The 23269-nt window shown below is 33.7% G+C and overlaps 1 protein-coding gene across 2 annotated transcripts in view; it reads right to left on the bottom strand.

The window, feature by feature from the left end:
• The window catches only part of Khdrbs2 (KH RNA binding domain containing, signal transduction associated 2), a 544509-nt gene that overhangs the window by 47205 nt on the left and 474035 nt on the right, over positions 1-23269 (bottom strand). Inside the window, exon 8 of one of the 2 annotated variants that reach the window (XM_076860060.2) lies at positions 12711-12729. The exons of the other annotated variant lie outside the window; for it this stretch is intronic. Within the exon in view, the coding sequence (XP_076716175.1) occupies positions 12711-12729 (19 nt within the window). The remainder of the gene's footprint in view (positions 1-12710; positions 12730-23269) is intronic. 2 annotated transcript variants of the gene reach the window in all.

The raw sequence follows: 23269 nt of genomic DNA, 5'->3' as shown, positions 1-23269 counted from the left end.
ACTCTTTTTCATTCTTTATGCTGAATACTCAATATGCTCTTTCATTTTAGAGGTTTGTATTCTTCTTCATGTCTGAGAGATGTCTTAAAATTTGTCTTCTCCCCTTCAAGAGTTAGGCCTCCTTCCTTATTGAAAATTTGGAATAGGGACTTGGAATGAGGTTCAGTTTATGTTCATTCATTCATTCAATATACATTTGTCGGGTGCCTACTATATGCTAAGTATTGCTCTAAGAGCTAGAAGTTTAGTAATAATACAATAAAAACAAAAGGGAAAACTAGGGAATCAGACATAAGTATTACAAAGTCTATACTTACACAAAGAAAATGGCACAATAAGTCAGGGTACTAGTGAGACTGAATCTTCTACATTGGTGTGTTAATCTTTTGTCCTATATGATACCTCTTATCCTTTCTATTTTACCTAGAGAGAATTCTTAAAGTTCTTCTTCCAACCACTCTATGAAATATTTAACTTCAGTCGCACACACACACACACACACACACACAGTAGTAGAAGATTTCTTCATCCCAGGTGCACTTTAAGCTTTCTATTCTCAACCCAAAGACTCATCTCTCTCTGGTGAAACAACCTCAGTTGGAATTTCCTAGTGCTGTAAAAGGACAGTCCAGCACTCTCCCTGGGCATCCACCTGGGTTGCTCACAACTATGGGATCAGTGATACTTGCCACAGGTGCCTCAGGGGGCACAAACCTCTTTTCAACTGTCTAGGCTCCTGGTCTTCCACCAAGATTATAAAATTATGGCCTCACTCATCTTTCCTTTTTATTCAGTAATCATGAGTTCTGGCTTCTAATAGGAGGTAAGGATGTATTAATTCGTTTTGTTTCATTTTATTTATTTATTTTTTATTTACATCTCATAGCAAGGAGCTAGAAGAGCCAGGGTGAAGGCAGGTAAGTGTTTCAGGGCTCCAGATCCCCTGACTTTCCTATCATTCCCTCATTTCTATTGTTGAAATGCTACTGATCTTCAAAATAATTTTATATGAGGCAATCTTTAGGAAGCTTCTCCTCCCCTTACAGAGCATAGGATGAGTTTGAGTCCTCTCAATTCCAATATCCTGTTTTTTTCCCTCTCCCTGGTACATAAAATGTCTAAGATAATACTGTACTTATTTTTCCAAAGTTTTCCTTCATTTTAGAATTTAAGTTCTTAAAAAGGATAATGTCATAGTTAAACATTTCTTTCATGTCTTCTGCTGATTAGTATACTGTGTATTCCATAAAGTAGTTATTCAATAAATATACATTGAGGTGTTAGTTTAAGCAAGAAAACTATCTCTTCCAAGGTAGATATAAATTTGACTCAAATCAATCACCACTAAAAGAGCAATATTTCAAATGATAAATATACTTATCAAAAATAGATTTACCAATGGATCTGGGAAAATTGCTACATTTTACTTCCTCACTTACACTATTACTTTAAGAAGTACATTGGAAATCCATAAAATAGATAGAAAATTTCCCTATTAATCCCCAGTTTTCATAAAGCATATAGTGCAATGGTCCCAAATAATTGTAGTTACTATAAAAGGGAAAAATAAATATGAATACATGCATATCATTTATTTTTGTTCACTAATACTTGATATAATTTTAAGTCATCTTTTAAATAAAAATATTCACACACATAAATATTTATAAATTTATTTGTATATATGGAAGTGTTTAAAATGCATAGTACTACAAAACACTGAACCATCAATAAACGACAGTCACAAAACAAAAAGGATCATAATGTTTAGGGTGCCAACACTCCATCCTGAATATTAAAAACAGAACAATAAATTATTCATGAATAAAAAATTCTCCTTGTATAAATCAGATGGTTTTTCTTATGGTACTCTAAGAGAGTAATAAGTAGGTAGCTTTCTGAAAAAGTAAGAGAAGAATGTTCTGGAACCTAAGGCAGGCAGAGATGATAGCACAGCCGTGAAGACATCAACTCTGGCTTTATTCTACCTGGATTCCATTCCTAATGAGATTCCCCAATGTGGAAGCTTGGCCAAGGTTTCATTCTTTCTAAACCTCAATTTCTTCATTTGTAAAATGGGAAAGATATCAACTACCTTATAATTTTTTTTATAGAAATTTAACTACAGGTAACTCTAAAGCGTGCGTACACACACACACACACACACACACACACACACACCATTCAGTGATTGCTCAATAACTATTTACCATCAAGGTCAAAGAAGTGGCTTTGAAGAATAACATTATAGACACTTTAGAGACCACTTGGAACTCTTGAGAGCAGGCAGATGTGTACTAAAATTTAGTAAGAAGGAAGAGGATCAGAAAATTCTGATCTATTCTGAAATTATATCAAGAACTGGGCCTTTCTTGAGAATTTGGACCAGTGAATAATCATCTGGTTCAGTTTCAGTTCATTCTTTCATTCTATAAACATTTGTTGAGAATCCACTGCATGCTAGGTATTGCTCTAGGAAGTTTGAAGTTTAGCAATGTAACAACAACCAAAAGGAAAACCAGGAGACTCATACGTGAAGAAATATTAAAAGGAAGGTCTGTACCAACAAAAATCAAATGGAGCAATTACACTGGGGTTCTGGAAACATTTTGTGAAAACATGAGCTTCTTTTGATTTTCTAAGCCTATAGACAAAACGCTGGCAGTAAAGTCCCAGAGCAAAAGGAAGCACACTGAGAATCAGGAAAGAGTAATGTCAACTGACCAGAGATCTAGCAGGTCCATTTGAGAAGTAACAGTGAGCATCCTCATGTACCTATTAAAAGTTACAAGATCAGCAGAGCTTGGGGGACTTCCCAAAGAATCTTGAAACTCTTAAGAATTAGGGAAGAATAAAGATAGCACATGGTATGTTTTACAGAGTACGATTTTTTTTTTTAAGGCCAATAAAGTTCTAGGAAAGATGAAACTAAAGTTCTTAGAGGCCATGTTGATTTTCTTAAGAAAAATAAAAATATGGGTAGTGCTGGTGAAGTTTTAAGATAAATAAATTACTGAAATATTATGCTTCCTAAAAGCCAGTCACAATCTGCAAGGGATTCAAACTCAATGTGTATATTCAATTGAGAAATAAAATTATGACAGAATCAAAAATTCTAAAACAAACATTGTTTCCCCATTCTTACTTCATTATTTCTACTGTTTTCTTCAAAAAAAAAAAATTTACTCTTAATATGGCGAGGCCTGTTAGTTTATAATTATTAAAAAATTAGGACTACTTTAGATGCTAATCTAGTACTTAAGTTATCAGAGTCTCAAAGTAGATTTTGCTAAAATGTAAAAAGTAGGAAGAATGCATCTGATGTTCCAATAAAAGAAAAGCCTACTTTATCAATTAACATGTTTAACTTTATTTTCTTCTTGTTGTAGAGAGATGAGTTAGTATTTCTCATAAAAAGAAATACCCAAGGAGATAAGATTCATTCCTTTCTGGAAGCTGGTCATAAATGTATCTGTTTTCTCTAGGACTTCTTCATATGTTTTCAGTTATAAACTCCTTAGTCTCTGATTTTTTTTTTTTTTTGCCATTATACATGTACTATATTTTTTGTACCAAATTAGTTTTCTGCTTTTTGAACAAAAACTTTTTTAAAAGTTTCTTATAAAATCCTTATAACATCTTGGTCTTTTTTTGAATCTTTATAAGTCCTCCAGAACTCACTGAAGTACAGTATGAAGTACATGACTAAATTGAAGGCCTGAGCCATAATGAAAGAAGACAATTGCTTTGTAGGTTCCTATGAATTATAGATCGATTCATACATCTGAGTATTGTGCAAAAGCTGCATATAAGACAGAAATGTATTACTACTAACCCACAGATGTATAATGTCAGCCTTTTCCAAACATACTTTGGAAAGTGCTTCTCTTCTTTAATATGCGTACTAATTTTTTAAGTTAAGGAGGTTATTTTGACATAAACAATCATTCTTGAATAAAATTCTATACCAATTTTGTGTTGTCAAATCTAAATAATACTACCTTTACACGTAAACTTAAAACAATAGTAATTCATCAGACTTAAATAACTATTATCTAGGCAATAGATATAAAAGAAGACCAAGACACAAATCCTTCCTTTAAAATGTTCTTATTCAGTGGTGATCTGGCAAATGCTTAAAATGAACTCTTCAAAGATTGTATGTGTGCATATGTATGTGTATGTGTGTGTGTGCATGTGCACGTGCACATATATACATAAATACATTATACATTTTACTGTCATAAAGCACACAAATTACAAATAAAACATTTGAATTTATTATAAATCCTATCCACATATAATTTCAGTGTGACTTGTTAATTATTGAAAAATTCTCTGCTATATAACTGTATTGCTATAATAATATGTTATACACAAATATTTGGTTACACTCTAATTAAGCAAAGAAGATGCCCATGTTATTGATGAACATGTATGGTTCTGAAATAAATGTTAATTGATGTGTTCATTAATGTTGACAAGTGAAGTGAAAGTGAAATCCCAAATACATATGTCAAAACTTGTTTGTGATATAAATTATTCTCAATCAGAGAATGGCTGCTCACACATACTGGAAAATTATCTTCTTGACTTTTTCTACTTACAATGTAAAGGCTATAAACAAAACAGAATTTTAAGTTCAAACTGCACAAATAACATTTCTCTGTAACTTTCATAAGTCCAAATCATGAATGAAACAAAAAATCTAGACCTGGCTTTTAATATTTGCCAATTGCAGTGTAAATACTCTTATAAAAATTGATTTCCTCAAGATGTCATTGAAAACGGATTTGGGAAGAGCTCCATGGTAGTTCCAGTATGTATTATTTCCATCATGCAAATACAATAGATGCAAATAACCTAAAGAGTATAAATTATAACAAAATAATGATGAGTTTGCTATCCTTAATACAATTTAAGTTTTTATCATTTAATGACTGTTTAATTGCCAGTTAACAAAGTTCCTAAAAATTTTACATGCAAACTTGTAAGATAGTTTAGTCAGGTTTTCAGCACACTATTGCTTTGGCCTATTAGAGGAGCTCAACAAGTATATAAAAAATGGAAATAGCAATGGGCAGTGTTCCAGTAGAGTATACAATAGGTGTTATGGGAGCACACTGGAAGAATACCAAAATCTGAAATTTCATGGAGAATTCCCCAGAGAAGTTCTTGCTTGACATAGGTATTTAAGGATCACTAAATATTTACCAGATGGACAGGCAGGTAAAATAAGGACATTCCATTTCTAGGTACACCAAGTCTGAACACATATCATCATCAACAACAACAACACTGTACTTTGTGAACCACTATTAGTATAAAATGCTTAAGAAAAAAGCAGTTAGGCTAGTGGAATCTATAGGAGTCAGGTCAGAAGTGTTTCCTATAAATGGTAAGGGGTTTTATCTGTACCCAGTAGAAAAGGAATCAATGAAAGGTCTCAAGTACTGGAATGACAGTTTTGATCTACATTTTTGAATTGTTATTTGATTTTTAAAAGTCCAGGTTTTTTGGGACTGAACTCCATTTTCTTATTGATGTTTTCTTGAACTTGCTATTCATAGTTTGGAGAAAGTCCCTGAATAATAACTGTAGGATTTTATTTTTCCCCCTTGATCGTTGTTGATTTGACATTGTTTTTAAAATGTCTTTTAATTTTTCATTCAACTATAGTTATTATGTATGAAAATTTGTGAAGGATTTGGCTAAAGATATTTTCTTCCAGAGAATTAAGTGCTTTCCTGGAAGGCAGTTGGAAGAGCAGCAGGAAAGCTTGATTCCATTCAGGGTTGATTTTTTAGCAGTTGGATATACAGCTATGAAGCTCCAAGAGCCTGAACTAGAGATACAGCTTTAGTAGGCATCAATATATAAATGACAGTTGAAAAAATACCACCACAATGTTTACCAAGAAAAGAAGTTTGATCTGCAACATGCTCCACATGAACACAATGTTACAACCCCCACTTCCTTCTAGAAAAGGAAGATACAAGAAGCAGCTGTAATAAATATACTCATATTTTATACAGGAGGACCCCACTCTGTGAATAAAATCAATCTTGAATTTATCCAAAACATATTATTCCTTGAAGAGCTTTGTGTAATTCCCATGCCAATTTTTGTTTAACAGTGACCTGTGAAAATTCCTGACAGTACTCTTGTGTACATTAGTTCACAAATCAAATAAAAAATTCTGAAAAATGCAGAAACAAATAGCATGTTAAATAACTTCTAGATATAATTTGAGTTTTTCTAATCAGTACTAATTTATACAGACAAATGTTTTGATGATTTCCTGTAACTTAGAACAGGAGGGCCGGAAGGATGGGGAAATGTTGGTCAATGGATACTAAGTTACAGAGGAGAAATGGTGGTCCACTTCACTTCATCTTTTGAATATAGCCCTTGCTGCTCATTTTCATGTTTTTCTTTTCTACTACTTCCCCTCTCCCCCCTCCTTAATTTGGGGGCATGGAACAAGATTACCTTGAATTATCTGTCCTCCATAGGTAGAAGATGTCACCAGAGGATCTAGAAAGTAACAATCTCCCCAAATTAACAAGTGAATTGCAGCACACTATCTGGGCACACTGGGACACCCCCCACCTGCTGCCCCTGGCAGGCACACCTGGAATGCAGCTTTTGAAGAGCTTCTTTAAAAGCCCCTGTGTTTCTCTTTTGCTATCAAAGCAGTAAACCTTCTTTTTCCTTTTTCTCAAAACTGTGTCCTCATTATTAAATTGGCATGAATTGACATCTGGGACAAGGACTGAGCTTTTGGTAACACAGATAATGTGAATGTCCTGTATGTTTGTTTGAAAAGCTAGAAGAAAGTTTTTTTTGGGTATTTTCACCACAAAGAAGTGATACATTTTTAAAGATATAGTTCACCAAGATTTAAACACTACACAATGTACACGTGTTTCAAAACATCACTACCCAATAAATATGTACCATTTTCATATCACTTAAAAATAAATTAAAAAACAAAAAGGAACCCTCATACAAAATAGTTTAGAAATGACTTTCACTGCATTTCTGCAAGTAACGTTTCCAAAATATTGCATCACTGACCATTTATCTAACTTTCTTTTCCATTACTGAATATAAAAATTTAAGAAGTGAAGATGGACCATAAGGAATTACCATTTTTTTTGTAGGTGACAATGGCCAAATGTTGATAATTTTCTAAAGTTCAACCAGACACTAATATAGAAACTATAAAACTGATATATATATATATATATATATATATATATATATATATATATATATATATATATTTTTTTTTTTTTAACTAGATAGAAGTGAAAATGTCTTGAGATACTTGTAAGTTAACTGTGGTTCTTGAAGAAATCATTTAAACATTGAAATGGTATGAAATGTCATCTGGACTCTGTTATATACCCACACTTCCATTGAAGACTTTAAAATTTAACAGGCCTTGGTGACAGATTTAGCATTTGGTCATTATCTTCATTTTGGGTTTTATTTTCTATAAAAGGTCAATGGGTATTAAAAGAAAATATTTAAATACAAGGAAATAATGTGGAATTTTCTAACACAATCAAGAGGAAAAGAAAATCAAGTCAAGCAAGCAATATAATAACCAAAACGTTCAAGAATTAAGTAATTTAATTTTGAGGTTCAGGATCATAAATTTGTCACTAAGTACTAAAATGCAAGGCATGGAAGCAACTTGCAAATGCTAACCTTTAATATTATTGAATATAATTAAAAGGTCAGATAGGAACTTGACATTTAACTTTCTTTATGAAGTGTGGTTAATTCTTATAAACATGTTCCATTCTTAGCTTAATGATTTAAATAATATAGTACATAGAATGCCCACTTCACATATGATCTCTTGTTACTACAAAAGCACTTCTTGGTAATAGTTCAGTTTGTAGAATACATCATTAAATATTATTAAAACAAAAGCTAAACATACAATGCCAATATTTTAATAGTTAATATTTCCTTAGGATATAATTTAAAATGTTTATGACAAGTATCATCTTGATAGTAGATTATACTTTATCACATTTTCTTTATTTAAAGTTTTATACAATATCTTCTTACACTTTTATCATATATTGTATCCTTGAAATTGTATAATTTCTTATAAAATGAACACAAATGTAATCCTATCTTCCATCACTTTTTCCCACTAAGTAATGGTTGTGCACTAGGGATTGTTGGCTGGTTTGGACAATGGGTTCCCTCAATGTGAAGCTTTTGTTACTGACACAAATTGGTCACCTCTCTCACTGTGGGAAGCAATCTTGTTCTTAAAGTCATCTAAAAGCATAAGAGTTCACACCATCAGTGGACAATCATGCCACCTAACAGTCTATATATATATAGATATATATATATATCTATATAGATAGATAGATATAGATATAGATATATAATATTCCAATAAAATTAGCACATTCAAATTTATATGAAATGAGTGTGCATTTGAAGACCACTGGGTGCCAGAATGTGATATGCTTATATACACTGTATTTCATGAAAAACCTGAAACCTATATGGTATATCCTGTACCTTTATTTAACAATTCAGGAAAATGACAAATAAATATATGGGACTATAGCCTGCTGAGAAGTATCCTTGATAGAATTTGAACTCAGTTCTATGGCATTATCTAGTGCTTAATTTCTAGTTGCTTTGCTAAAGGCCTAATATCATCAATGACAAAATATAATCTCATGACTGTTTTAAAATCACAAGAATATGTTAGTTTATAATAGCAATAAAAACAGGTTGAGGTTTTCACTTTTGAGATGTACATTGGAGAAATAATTAAAAAAATTTAGTGTTTATAACTTTGCATTTTTATTAGTTGTTCATGACAATACAATGATCTTGACATATCATACATTTGAATCAAATGGGGTATAATTTCTCATTTTTCCTTTGTATTTTTTAAAAGCACCATCAACAGATGAATGGACAAAGAAAATGCATGTGCACAAGGTAACACACACGGCAAAACACTCTTCAGTCTTAAAAAGGAAGGAAATTCTGTCATTTGGAACAACAGATAGGCATGGAGAGCATTATGCTAATAAAATAAGCCAGGAACAGAAAGACAAATGCTTTATGTTCTCATTTATATTTATATTCTAAAACAATTGTGCTTGTAGAAGAAGGAAATAAAATTGTAGTTAAAGAGAATTAGAAATTGGGAGCATGGGGTGGTGATGGCAAAGGGTACAAATTCTCAATTAGACAAGAATACAATATTTTTTAGTTCTTTTGCACAGCATGGTGAATATAATTAATACAGTGCATATAGTATACTGAATTATACATTTAAAAATTGCTGAAAGACTAATTTTCAAAAGTTTTCACCACAAAAATGTTGACTTTTTGAGGTTATATATTAACTATCTTGATTAATTATTCCATATTGAATTCGTGAATCATAACATCACTTTGTATCCCATAAATTTATGCAATTATAAAATGTAAGCTTATAATAAAAAGGAATGTATTGTCTGCAAATGTATATATAGGTTTGGGGAATGTAAAATGTTAAGAACTCTGCAAAGTCTAGAATTTTAATGTTCTTCTAAGTTAACAAGCAAGATAGAAGACGTGAGACTCCTGGGTTAGAAACTAGGGACTTTATCACTCAAGGTAAGGTCATTGCCAATGGTGGGTATTGGTTTGTGTTGGCTTCTTATATCCCACAGGTGAAGCCAGAATGAGACAGGCAGCCAGTGATAGATAGGTAAATTGAGTCAGGTCGGGTCAAGGAGGCCAATTTTGAGTGAGTCTGGGAAGTTGGAGACTGTCCCCTGAAGGATCTTATCAAGAAACTGACCTGCTCCAAACTGTTGCCAAGATAACCTGTCTCAGGAATTTCCCCTCCCTACAGGGAGTTATAAGGTTGTTAATGTGTCTTTGGCTACTCTATCCTGCCCTTCCCCCTTCAGCCCACCCGTTTCCCACCTTTGGGCATTCCACTGAGCATTCCTGGGCCTAGTCTTGTAGGCAGGAAGGAGAAAGATAAGGGGGAAAGGCAGGACAACAAAGGAAGCTTAGGACACATAAAAGGGCAGCTATGGCCCCCTTCTCCCTCCTGGGAGAAGTCTATGTGACCCTTTTTTAAATAAACCCTGATTTATATACTTGCCTTGGCGTGCTTCTCTAATGTTCAAACTTCAACATGTGGGGAAGCAGGACTCATCAAGGATAACCAGCGGTATCACAGGGACAATGTATGTGGGGCTCAGTTGGATGCATGTACACAGAGTGAGTTGCCTTATAGGGAAGAATAAAGAGTTTAGGTTATCTTTAATATAAGCCAAAGTAAATTTACTCTTTGTTTGGGGTAAAAGTTAACCTCAATCCTCAATACTGCTATTTGCAAGCAGAGTCCTGAGAAATCATACAAGTGAAGAATAGTCAGGGGCTGGTGTTTGGGCATACCCAGCAAGAAAGTACAGCTATACTAGGATCCATTACATATTAAGTCTCCCAACAAGAGATTAGCAAAGCACAGGAACTCTAGGAATGCTTCAATAGGAATTGACAATATTGCATGAGGAAGGGCAGATTACTATAATCTTTATAGTATTTTAGTTTTATTTAATATTTGAAGATTAGGTCATCAGATGATAATATGTACCTTTAACTTTATTTGACTGGCAATGTTTAATGTACTTTCTCCCTACACACACACACTCATACACACACACACACACACACACACACACACACATACTATGGCTTTCTAGATTCTGCAGAATATTAACTTTTTTTTTTTTTTTTTTTTTTAAAGAGAGAGTGAGAGAAGGAGAGAAAGAGAGAATTTTTTTTTTTAATATTTATTTTTTAGTATTTGGCAGACACAACATCTTTGTTTGTATGTGGTGCTGAGGATCGAACTCGGGCTGCACACATGCCAGGCGAGCGCGCTACCGCTTGAGCCACATCCCCAGCCCAGAATATTAACATTTTCTACCATAAACATTTAAAATCTGCTTCTCTTCATTGCAAAGAAATTCTGCAAATTAATTTCCAAAATTTTCCCAAGTTTTTCCTAAGCTCATCTAACTATTTTTGGTGATCAAATTATTTAATATGATGTAGCACCAAGCAGGTGCTTCTTAATCATGAATAGTTGTTTATAAAAAAGCTACACAATAAACAAAAGCACGTAATAAACTCCAGATTCATAAAAAATAATATAGTTTGGTGCTTGGTGTAAACCAAAGCTAGAAGCTTGGCTAATTATAGAATGATTGTAGGGCTATAATCAAAATTAGATCTCTTAGAGCACTTCAGTTATTTTTCCCTAGTATGCCACAAAAAGATATTAATTTTACTTTTTTTTTCAAAAGATTCAGTCCCCCCATTTTTATAAATATCTTTGAACACTTTAGAAATCTGACAGCAATCTGTTCAATCCAGTTAGTGAACAGAACTATGACTAATGAAACTTGAAGTTTTGAGTAATGTAGTGCTAAGTTGCTAATGGACCCATTTTAAATGTGCTAATGCTTTATGTACTTCACATCATACTCATGTTACTGCTTCAGAATAGAGCCCCAGCAAATGCTTTAAAGTCAGCTGTGTAAGTCTCTAAGGCCTTCTAACTCATTCAGCTGAAAAAAAAAAAGATAAAATTGGTAATGCTGTCATGGCTGAGAACAAGATCAAGTTTTAGAAGACAATTCATGTTTTTCAGTTGTAAGTACCAAAATGTCAAAGATAAATACAAAGGCATTGGCATGTCTTAATAAATTTGTAATCATAGGAATCCAACGTGCTAGTCACACAAGAAGGAGGGTTTATTTTTAAGTTTTTTTTTTTTTTTTTGGCCTCCAATTACCTAAATAGTGACTTGATGATGTTCCTGCTGTGTGCTATTTTAGGCTATAAAAAAATCAAAACCTAATGTTGTTGACATCACCTTAGCTGATCTTATTCAACATGTATAAGGCAGAGGACAAATGGAGACTGGGAAGCATAAAAATCAACACTCTACCATGACCTGTGCCATACTTCTTGATAATATTATGTTGGTTGTTGAAAAGGGATTTTTTTTTATCTTCTATAAAAACATGACATATTTATTTAATATTTTCTAGTTTTCCTCCCCCAATATTTTTGTTTTTGTCTTTAGTAACATTTGTTTAACCAGAAAGCAACTTAAGAGCCCATCACTTACATTAATTGTTAGGGGCCAGGCTACATGGGCAATGACCAAACAGACTCCATTTTGCCCTGAGACTTCATGTCATGTAAGAAATGCTTCTCCCGGGGAAAAACTCCACCTCTGTACCCATCAACAGCTATTTAGCATAGCATGTTTGACAACACAAAATGGCAATTATTATACAAGGTAAAAGTGTTCTATCTTTGGTTCCCATTTTTCTTGGACAATGTACTCTGTCAAAGATTGCTTTTCTAGATGTTAGTAAACATTCTTGTACACGTTAGGGACGTTTTGGCCCATTCCCTTTTCTGCTTATGATTTTAGATCTCATGACGTTTGTTTATGGTTTTGAATCATAGCCACAGCCACTTATATTTTAATATGGTTTTGGACTATAAAAGGTGACTCAAACCCTGGAAGGGGGGTCAAAGGGTATAGACTTGCAGCCTACCCCATGGCCCTCCAGCTGGTGGATCTGGACCGCCTGCTGGTGGATAAAGTTACCATCTCCTGCTTTAAGATCCACTTGGTGATTTACTGCAATCTCATCTTACTATAGTAAATAAAGCAACTTTTATAGTTTTTTTGTATAATTATCACCTAATAATTATGCATGACAAATGCATGTGAAAATGAACTAAATAACTCAGTTAAGTATTCATCATTTTACAGGAGTCATTTTTTTTTTTTTTTTTTGGTGATATGGCATCAAATACAACAAAGATTCCTCCATTATCTCAAGAAGAAGGCATTTGTAAACTTTTTAGGATACCTATGTTTAGAGATAAATTAAGACATGACAATGCCCTTGTGTCCATCTTTACTACTTAGGACTTAAATGTGAAAAGCACGAGTAGTCTTCTAAACCTAGGTCACATTCTTAGTCATGACAATATTACCAGTTTTATTCTCTGGAATGCTGTTTTCTATTGCAGCAGTGCTGATTCATAAATAAAATGTAAATGTAAATGTTTAAATTAACTAAGTTTTTAAATAATAAAGTGTTTTCTCTTGTTTGAATAGAGAAGAACCTCATTCCTAAATTAGGTTTAGAGTTGATTTTTAATTTTCTACTCTTTAAATTACTCTCTTGTACTCTAACCAGGGCATTTAATATTTTTTTAATTTTAAATATTTTTAAAGATAGCCACAACTCTACTAAGGGTTTGGTGATTCAGCGTTGCCCTGGAAACCAGCATCCCTGGAGCCAGATTGTGTGAGCATGCAGACTTTCCATTGTCACCGCAACCTAACCAGCTCTATTTTAAATTCCACATGAGATTTCTTTGAATAATTCCATTGAAAAATGTTTCAATATGTTAGTATACAACATTCTGTTTTATTAAACATTTTTACTTTTTCTATTGTAAGTACCAAATGTAAGTTATTAGGGCTAAAAATATTAGTCTGCCATATAGAAAATCCCAATTTCCATCCCATGACAATTTTCAATGGCTTTCTTATTATAATGACCTTTGATTTTCTCTGTAGTGATTCATTTCTTTTCAAATTCACCATTGTTTTGCCATATAATGTTAAAGCTCCTGTTATACGTCACACTTGGAAGCTTCATATGTTAGTATGATGCCATACAATGGAATTTTCTGTGATCAGTGAAATTTCCTCTGTTCTGTGCTTTCCAACATGGTAGTCATTAGTTAAATGTGGCCAATGAACATTGTAATGTAGCTAGTATGAACAATGAACTGAATTTTTAAATTTTATTTAATGTTTATTTATTTAACTGTAAATTTAAGTAGCTATTTATGGCTCCTGAGTTCCATATTTGACATGGAATCACTAGTGAACAGACATATACGGCAATATTCAATTGATCAGAAAGTTTTAAATGTTTGCTTTCTTCTTCACATTAAATTTAAGCATACATAGAAGGCACAAAAGACAAAGGACCAAGATTGCATACATGATGTCATTTTGATAGGAAAAAGCATATGATTTTTGGATCTGCCATCCATTCTCCCTTCATCTTTTCCCATTGCTTGTAGAAATAACCCTTATTTTTCTCTTTTGTGATTTTGAGTGATTTGGCTTTTCAATGATCAAGATAGACTGGGAATTTGGATGTTATTTTCTATATTATGCTTAAGATGTATTCAAAAATAAGACCAAGAAAACATTAATGAATAATAATAATCACTGATACTTCTCAGAAATTTTCAATACACAAACATCTAAACAAAACAACAGCAAAAAACAAGGAACTTGAGGGAAAAAATACTCAAGTCTGCACTTAGTGTTCTTATAATCATTTTAAAGAAAAACAAAAAAGGAAAAAACAGAGTCATATGTCCAAGTCCTTTAAAGTTGCTATTTGAAGGTAGAACCCTATGTTTTTAGTTCTGCTATATTCCTTTATAAACTAGTAGACTGACCTCTGGGTTTTATGCTTAAGGCAGGCTTCAGCACTTAGAAAGTTGATAACGAGTAGTTATTTTTTTAAAACATACAAGATTACTGTGTGGAGAAGAATGGAAGTCACCAAAAGCATTTTTGAGTGATCTTATCTTTTTTTTTAAAAAAGTAACAGCAGTAGCAAAACAACAAAATATCATTGCCACAAGAAGTATCTTAAATATAGAAAGAAGAAAACAGGGACTAAAAAGAGCATCAACAGAGAGGAAAGGTTTAAGCTTACCATAGACATTTTTAAAATAATGGGCTAAAATTTTTAAAATGTCTTGGATAAGCTTAAATCTGAGGCCAGTGAATACAGGCTCCTTTTAATGCCATTGACAAATGGCAATTGAAGTGAAATGAGAGAATAATGGTGATGAGGCTTCTACAAAGATTGGCAGATGTGGGAAAACAGCAGCAAGCCAGGCCAGTCTACGTGGTTCAGGCTTATTCTGCTTGGATTTCTGTTAGATTTGATGAAGACTCTTTTAGCTGCACAGCTCATAGTAGACTGTGTCTTTGTGAAATTCTGCTGTCCTTCATATGAATATGGCATTCCTGACTCTGTGCACACATTGTGTCAACTATGCCCTTTCACTTGCTAATCAACTGCTAGAGCTCTCTCACCACTTCTAACTTATTCTTTGGAAAGCAACCAAGTATTTCCAGAAAAATCTCCTTTTAACCTTTCTTCATTTCTCTCTTTCACATTTTACCTGTTTATTGGGGAATAACTGCCTCTGTTTTTCTCATTTATGACCAAAAGGAAAAAAAAAAAGAACTAGAAGGCTACATAAATCATTACAGGGATAGTTAAATTTGAAATATTTCAGTTCATTACAAACTTTAATTCCTAAGTTTTTGATTTTTATCTTGATATTCTGCATATAAATATCACTGTAATATGTCTCTACCAAGAGCAAGGCAAACAATGACAATATATATAGTGCTACAGCTATTATTATCACATGATACTTAAAAATACAAATATAAAATCGTTGTATAGTTGTATAGTGAATGAATTTGAGTGATATATTCTGGGACCTGTGCTAAACATTTTACATAGATTTTCCATTTACTGTTAGGAGCCTGATACTTTTATAATCCCCATTTTGCAAGTATGGATGCACTTGTATGATTTCTAAAATAAAAATATAATTACCTATGGCTTAATTTTTGTTGTTCTTAAATACATCTTGCATTTTCCATTATATATTTTCAATATTGATCCTCAGTTTCTAACTGCTGCAAAATACTGATGCCTTCTATTTGTTAATTCCAACATAACATGTATACATTTTTAATCGTCTGGAATCCAGGGGACAAGAGCAGGCCAGCCAGTTTGGCAGAGGGGTCCATCATGATATGAATGGAAAGAATTGGGCATGAAATGAACTTCTTGAGGGGTCATATCCAGAAGGATGTTCCCTATTACTGGAGCCCAGACATTATAATGTAACACATACAGAGAAAAGATACTAGAGAAAAAGGGGAAAGGCCATCAGATAAATGATGTACAACTAAACTCTCCATGCTATAGTTTGTCCTCAGATTTTTTTGCTAAATAAGCATAACATCTAAATGCTAGGAGGTGCTGTATATCATCTGGCACAGCAGGAAGGATGTGCTATTTCAATTTTAGAGATCAGTCAAATTGGCACACTCTGATTGATGGAAGCTTGAGAAAGTGTACTGAATTGTTAGGGTTGTCATAACAAAATACCATAAGCAGGATGGTTTAAACAACAGACATTTATTTTTTCATAGTTCTGATGACCAGAAACACACAATCAAGATGTTGTCAGGTTTGGGTTCTTATTAGCCCTCTATGTTTGGCTTGCAAATGGCTGCCTGTCTGCTGTCTTCACGTATCTTTCCTCTGTGTGTGTGCTTCTCTGTGTGTCCATATCTTCTTTTCTTAAAAGGGCACCAGTCACATTGGATTAGGGCCCTCCTTAGCAACCCCATTTTAAATTAATTATTTCTTCCAAGGCCCTGTCTCCAAATACAGTCACATTATAAGGTACTGGATGTTAGGACTTCAACACATGAATTTTTTTTTAATAATTTTTTAATATTTATTTTTTAGTTTTTGGCAGACACAACATCTTTGTTTGTATGTGGTGCTGAGGATCAAACCCGGGCCGCAAGCATGCCAGGTGAGCACGCTACCGCTTGAGCCGCATCCCTAGCCCCTCAACACATGAACTTTGAGTGGGACACAATGCTGACTGTAACAAGAAGTAAGGCATCATAAAACCATGGGAAATGGTGGGAAGGTCCTGAGACATCACAGGTCAGAGGATATAATTTGAACCCAATCTAGTCAGATTGTCATGGGTCAAAGAATCTGATTTAATATTTGGATGAAGCTTGGATTGTTAGGCAAGGCAAAAATTCCTTTTCTCATATTGTAGGTAAGAGGAATAACATTGATAGTTCATGTAACTTGTTTAAGATCTCACAGATTCATAAATAGCAGATGCAGGAAATGACTTAGCTTTTACTGATTGCAAATCTTTGTCTCTTTTTATTGAATGATGATGCTAAATCTGCTTGAGTGTGTTCAACATAATTATAACTAAAATACTAAAAGGTATATAATTTAATTGTGTTGTATTTGATCTTGTATTGCATTAGATTTTTCTAATATTTTAATTTTGATCAGAGACTTTATCAAGCTAAACACCTAATTATTTTACTTGGCAAATACTGTGTATTTTGAGTGCCTGAAATATGCACCACTATTCTAGGGATTGTGATATGTGAATAAATACAACAAAAATCCCTAACCTCATTTAGGTCATATTCTAGATGGAGACAGATAATAAACAAAATGATTAAACCTAGTGTATATTCTTCTACGTGAAGATAGGTACTATAAAAATGATAGAATCAAGTTTTGGCACAAGGTAGGGTGGAGAAGTGGGCATTGTATGTAATTTTTTTTTTTAAATTTAGTTGTCCATGGGTCTTTATTTAATTTATTTATTTATATGTAGTGCTGAGAATTGAACCTAGTGCCTCACATATGCTAGGCAAGTGCTCTACCACTGAGCCACAACCCAGCCCCAGTAAGCAAATTTTAATAAGACAGTCAGGGCAGATTTTTCTGAGAGGCTGAAATTTACAGAACTGTTGGAATAAGAAGATAATAAAAGAATAATACTTGAGTAAATTAATAAAGAATACAATAAAGAATAAAAATAAACAATAATAATTTTAAAAGACATGCAGAATCATATGAAAACCCAAGCTTTCAGTTAGTTTAATAGGATATTTTATTCCTACCCATTTTATTCATGACCATGTATATGTCAGAAAAAGAACTAGGATTACATTGGACTTAGTAATTCACAAAGCAGAAGGAAGTCATCACAGGGGACACAATAACACATCATTCATGTCATTCTTTCTTACTCCCCTCTCTCTCTATTTCTCCTTGCTATATTTCTTTATTTCTCACCTCTCTTTGTCTTTCAATCACCTCCACTTGGCAGGGGACACAGCCACATCTGTAGCTGCTCTGTAGTCACATTATTTGAAGGCTAACCAAAGTCTGAAGGAAGCCTCTTCCTCAAGCTCAGATTTCAAACTGTCAAAGGAGGACTCTGCCAAGTTGAGGTCACAAGTTCCCTTTGTACCTATTATTATGGCTTGGGGGTGAGGGAACATGACTTCACTAGTTTGGCACTCTCCCTAAATCCCACATAAGCACAGGTGAAAAAGAGTGGTATTCTGGAGAGATAAAAGTAATATTTAAAATGGACACAGACATATGTAAGCAGAAAGATAGTTGCAATTACAGCTCCATTAAATTAATCAATAAGATATTTTGTTCACTTGTACATAGTGTTGGGATTTTTATGTTCTTCTTCAGAGCTGTTTGGAAAGGGGAAGGGAGCGCATGGGGATGGGAGGAAGGATAGGGAGATGGCAGCCATGTGTGCAAATCTTCAACTCTGTTACCCACACCTACAATTAGTTTGTGTTGTAAAGTGGTGTGGTAGGTTTATAATGACTATGAATATGGCCACATCCCAAACATAGGAAGCCCTAAATATTACTTTATTTAGAAGAGGAGTTTTGAAGATATAATTAAAGATCTAGAGATGAGGAGATGATTCTGTATTATATGGGTAGGCTCAAAAGCCATCACACTTGCCTTCAGGGAGAAAGGCCAGGGATGCACACACAAGAAAAGGTGATATGAAGATAGAGGCAGATATTGGAATGCGACAGCCAGAGCCAAGGATGCTGGCAGACACTACAAGCTGAAAGAAGCAAGGAAGGATTCTCTCCTACAGCCTCCAGAGAAAAACACAGTCCTTTTCGATACCTTGATTTTAGACTTCTGGTCTCCAAAACTGTGAGAGAATAAATTTTTGATAAGTCACCAAATTTGTGGTCATTTATTGCTGGAGCCATAGATAATTAACATAGATGTGGGGTATAAAAAGGCAGCAATCTAACTGGAATTCTCAGCATGCTGGGAAGTTAAAAGTATTCTGCATTAAAAAGAAACAACTGATCTAGGACTTCTAATGAGGGACTAGAAAAAATGGAGTAAGGACCTCTTTTATTTGTGAGTGGAAAAAGAGGATATGACAGGTCTGAGAGCTCACCAAACTTCAGTCCTAAGTGCTCTGCAGACTTAATATTCAACGAGTGAGCAGATGAGCCTATTATTATATCCTAGAAATTCTGACTCTATCTAAATTGAGTACTAGTTTGAGAATAAGGTACAAATCAGGGGTTATGATCCTGAACATTTTTAGAGTCACATAAGAGCAGGATTTCATGAACCTATAGAAGTAACTTTAAGGGTATGGACTATGACCTTCACTTCTTTGCATCATCCTTCCTGATTGATGCAGAACCTTGTACTATACTGCCCATGGCTTTTTACAAATCTTTGTTATTGATTATTGGAAGAAAATACAGTGTTAAGTATGGAGGCTATTTACTCACTGTGAAAAAGATGTAGACAAAGAAATGGATACAATAGAAAGAAAAAAAAAACGGAAGCTAGAAATACATAGAGAAATCAGTAAAACAAATAAACCATGAATTTAGGGATATTTTCTTAAACTATAACTTTGAAGACACCGTAAGGTGTTGTTCTGCTAAAATGAAAATGGTAGCCATGTTTTTTAATCCACAGTCTTAGAGGATAATGCAGTTTCCATATCAGATTTTTCTTCCAGAAATGTTCATGATGATTTTGATGTCAATACCAAATTTATAGTAGAATTGAGCAAAATATAATATCAGTGTGAGCTCACACTATACACTTCTCTGTTTTACATCCAACAAATCAATATTTCATGGAATTCAAAGGTTACCTTCAGGCACTCTTCTCTGAACAGTTTGATAAGAATGGATTTATGTTATCCTAGCAACAAGATATTATTTTTTAATCGAAGGGTATGTTAAAATAGAACACCAATAGGGATTAACTAGAAAGTATTTTTTAAGAAATCTTTGAAAATTAGATATCAAAATGAATTATTTAATAGGTTCTCATGATGTTTTGCCTGGGCCAAACCCAACATTCTGATTTAATTAGTCTGTATTAGAAACTGAGCACTGGTAAATTCTTAAGGTTCCCCATGGCCTTGAAATGAACAGCCAGGCTTGGCAACCACTGCTATGGATCCTTATTAGGCTTAGATTATGGAAGAAAGTTCCTAATTAAGCTATAAGTTCACCAAAACAAATCTATAGTAAACCAGAACCTATAAGAAAATTCAAGTACCATTGGAACCTAGGCAGCTTTTGAAGTCATCAGCTTGAATATGTGCATAAAATTCAGTAGATTACTTTAAAAAAAACATATAATATTTTATTTGTAGGGGTGGGGTAAAAAGACAAATTGGCCAGTACAAAGATCTAGAGACTACTGTGCTATGCAAATCATATGCTATGATTTGAAAACTGTACTTGTTGTAAAGTCTTTTACTTTTAAGTTGCTTAAATAAGAGTGACAAATTAGTATGATTATAGTCCAGTACATCAACATCTTTACTGACTAGCACATTACAGTGACTTTTGGCAGGGAAAATTTATGCAATGGCTGGTTTTCTAAGCCAGACTCATGATTTTGACAAGTATATATTTTTATGATATAGTCACAGAAATTGGGCCTTTCATTCATAAATATTCATAGATATAGAGTGTGGATTATATGTTAAGTAAATTAAGAGTCTTATATGTTTCAGAACTGATATGTGACTAGCCCAAGACACCATTCATTGATAAATAGCTCATATCTGGAAATGGTGACCAGAAAATAAATAGCTTTGTATTTTGTTTAAATGTTAGAGTCTAAAAAATATTAATTTAACTAATAGTAATGGCACAAACACTGTTGAAATATACAATTTGACATAGGATGCATCCCTAGATATTTCCCACACCACCTTGTAATCCCTCTGTCCCTTCCCTCTCAACCCAATCCCTGTTCTCAGGTGGCCACCCATCTACTTTCTGTTACTGTAAATTAGTTTGCATTTTCTAGAGTTTTCAGTACATTGAATGGTAACATAGCACTCTTTTTCAAATTCTTCCCTTTCATATTTTGAACTTCAGCCATATTTTAGTTTTCACCAATGCAATGTTCATTCCTTTATTGTTGAGTAGCAGTCTATGGTATGGAACTAGACTATCCATTAATCTGTTTCATGTGCACTTGCAAAGAATGTGTATATTTTGCTATTATTGGGTGGAGTTCCTCCTGGCCTCAGTCTCCCGATAGCTGGGTGTTATGATTTGAATGTGAGGCATCCCTCCAAAGCTCATGTGTGAGACAATGCAAGAACGTTCAGATGTGAAATGATTGGGTTATGAGGTGGGTCCACGGCGGGGGGGTGGGATGCCTTTGGGGTATATATTTTGTATCCCACAAGTAGAGTCTTTCTTTCTGCTTACTGATCATCATGTGAGCTGGTTTCCTATGCCACACACACTCTGCTGACATAATATTCTGCCTTACCTCCAACCCAAGGAATGGTGCCAGCCTTCTATGGACTGAGACCTCTGAAACCATGGGCCCCCTAGTAAACTTTTCCTCCTTAAAATTGTTTTTGTCAGGTCTTTTAGTCATAGCAATAGAAAAAATCTGTCCATAACACTGGGATTACAGGGGACTACTACAATGCCTGGCCGACATGATGTTTTTGAAACATGATGTTTTTGAAACTGTAAAGTTCATGTTTGGGTATATAATTTATTGGTTTCAAGTATGTTTACAGAGTCATGCAACTATCACTGTAATCTAATCTCAAACTAATTTCACCATTCTCCCCGATTAGCAGTCACTTTCAATTCACCCCTCCCCCTGCAATACCACTTAATCTAATCTATGTCTCTCTAAATTTGCCAATTCTAGACATAGTAGGACTAAAAAGTATGTAGCCTTTTGCAACTATTTTTTTCTCTTATTTTAAAGTTTATGATAATCATGTATATTTGTAGCAAGTATCAGTACTTCATTGTTATTGCTAAATAATATTCCATTGCATTTTGTTTATCTCTTCATCCGGTGATAAGTATTGGGCTGTTTTCACTACTTGGTATTATGAATAATGATGTCTTAGGTATTTGGGTATAGGCTTTTGTGTGAACATATGTTTCCCTTTCTCTTGGGCATATTCTAGGAATGGAATCATTGAATCATGTAATTACTCATGTTTAGCATTTTGTTAGTGTCAAACTGTTTTCCAAATGGATACACCCCTTTACAGTCCCACCAGTAATATATAAATATGCCAGTATTTTCACATACTCCCCATCAACTTTCTTTTAATTGGTGTTCGAATGGTATATATTTTACACCTTTCTATATTTAACTTACTTGTATCTTTAAGTGTGATTTTTGTGGGCTGCATACAGTTCAGCCTTTTAAAAGTTATTCAATGTGACAATCTCTGACTTTTAATCAGGAATTCAGAGCCATTTATATTTATATTTATTTTTAGTTTGTCTTGTTTGTCTTTTGTTCCATTTACCCTCTTTTTTTCTGGGTTCTTTTGAATTAATTCAATGTTGTTTACAATTTATTTTTATCTTCTTATTTGCTATGATGTGTTTCATTATTTTGGTGGTGACTTTACAGTTTATAGTATAAATTTTTATGTTATCATTGTCTACCTTTATATAATAACACTTATATAAGAACATTAGTTTACTTTTATTTCTTTCCTCCTGAACATAAGTGCCCCTTGGCACTTATATTTGGGGGATTGGTTCCAAGGCTTCTCTGTGTTCAGATGCTCAAGTCCCTTATATATAAAATAGCATAGTATTTGCATGTAACCTACACATACCCCCTGTATACTTTGAATCATCTCTAGATTACTTGTCAAACTGGCAAATGTCATAAAGTTATTCATTATGGTTGAGTAATATACTATTGTGCATATATATCACATTTTCTTTATTCATTCATCTGTTGAAAGGCACATAGTTTGGCTCCATAGCTTAGCTACTGTGAATTGAGTTGTTACAAACAGTGATCTGGCTGTAACACTATAAAATGCTGATATTAAATACTTTGTATATATATCCTAGGAATGTGATAACTGGATCAAATGATGGTTCCATTCTCATTTTTGGAGGAATCTCTATACTACTTTCCAGAGAGGTTGCAACAATTTGCAGTCTCACCAA

This window comes from Callospermophilus lateralis, chromosome 6 (genome assembly GCF_048772815.1).
Source record: "Callospermophilus lateralis isolate mCalLat2 chromosome 6, mCalLat2.hap1, whole genome shotgun sequence".
In the NCBI taxonomy this organism is placed as follows: domain Eukaryota; kingdom Metazoa; phylum Chordata; class Mammalia; order Rodentia; family Sciuridae; genus Callospermophilus; species Callospermophilus lateralis.
The sequence above is the reverse complement of the archived record's forward strand: the minus strand, read 5'-3'. Positions and strand labels throughout refer to the sequence as shown.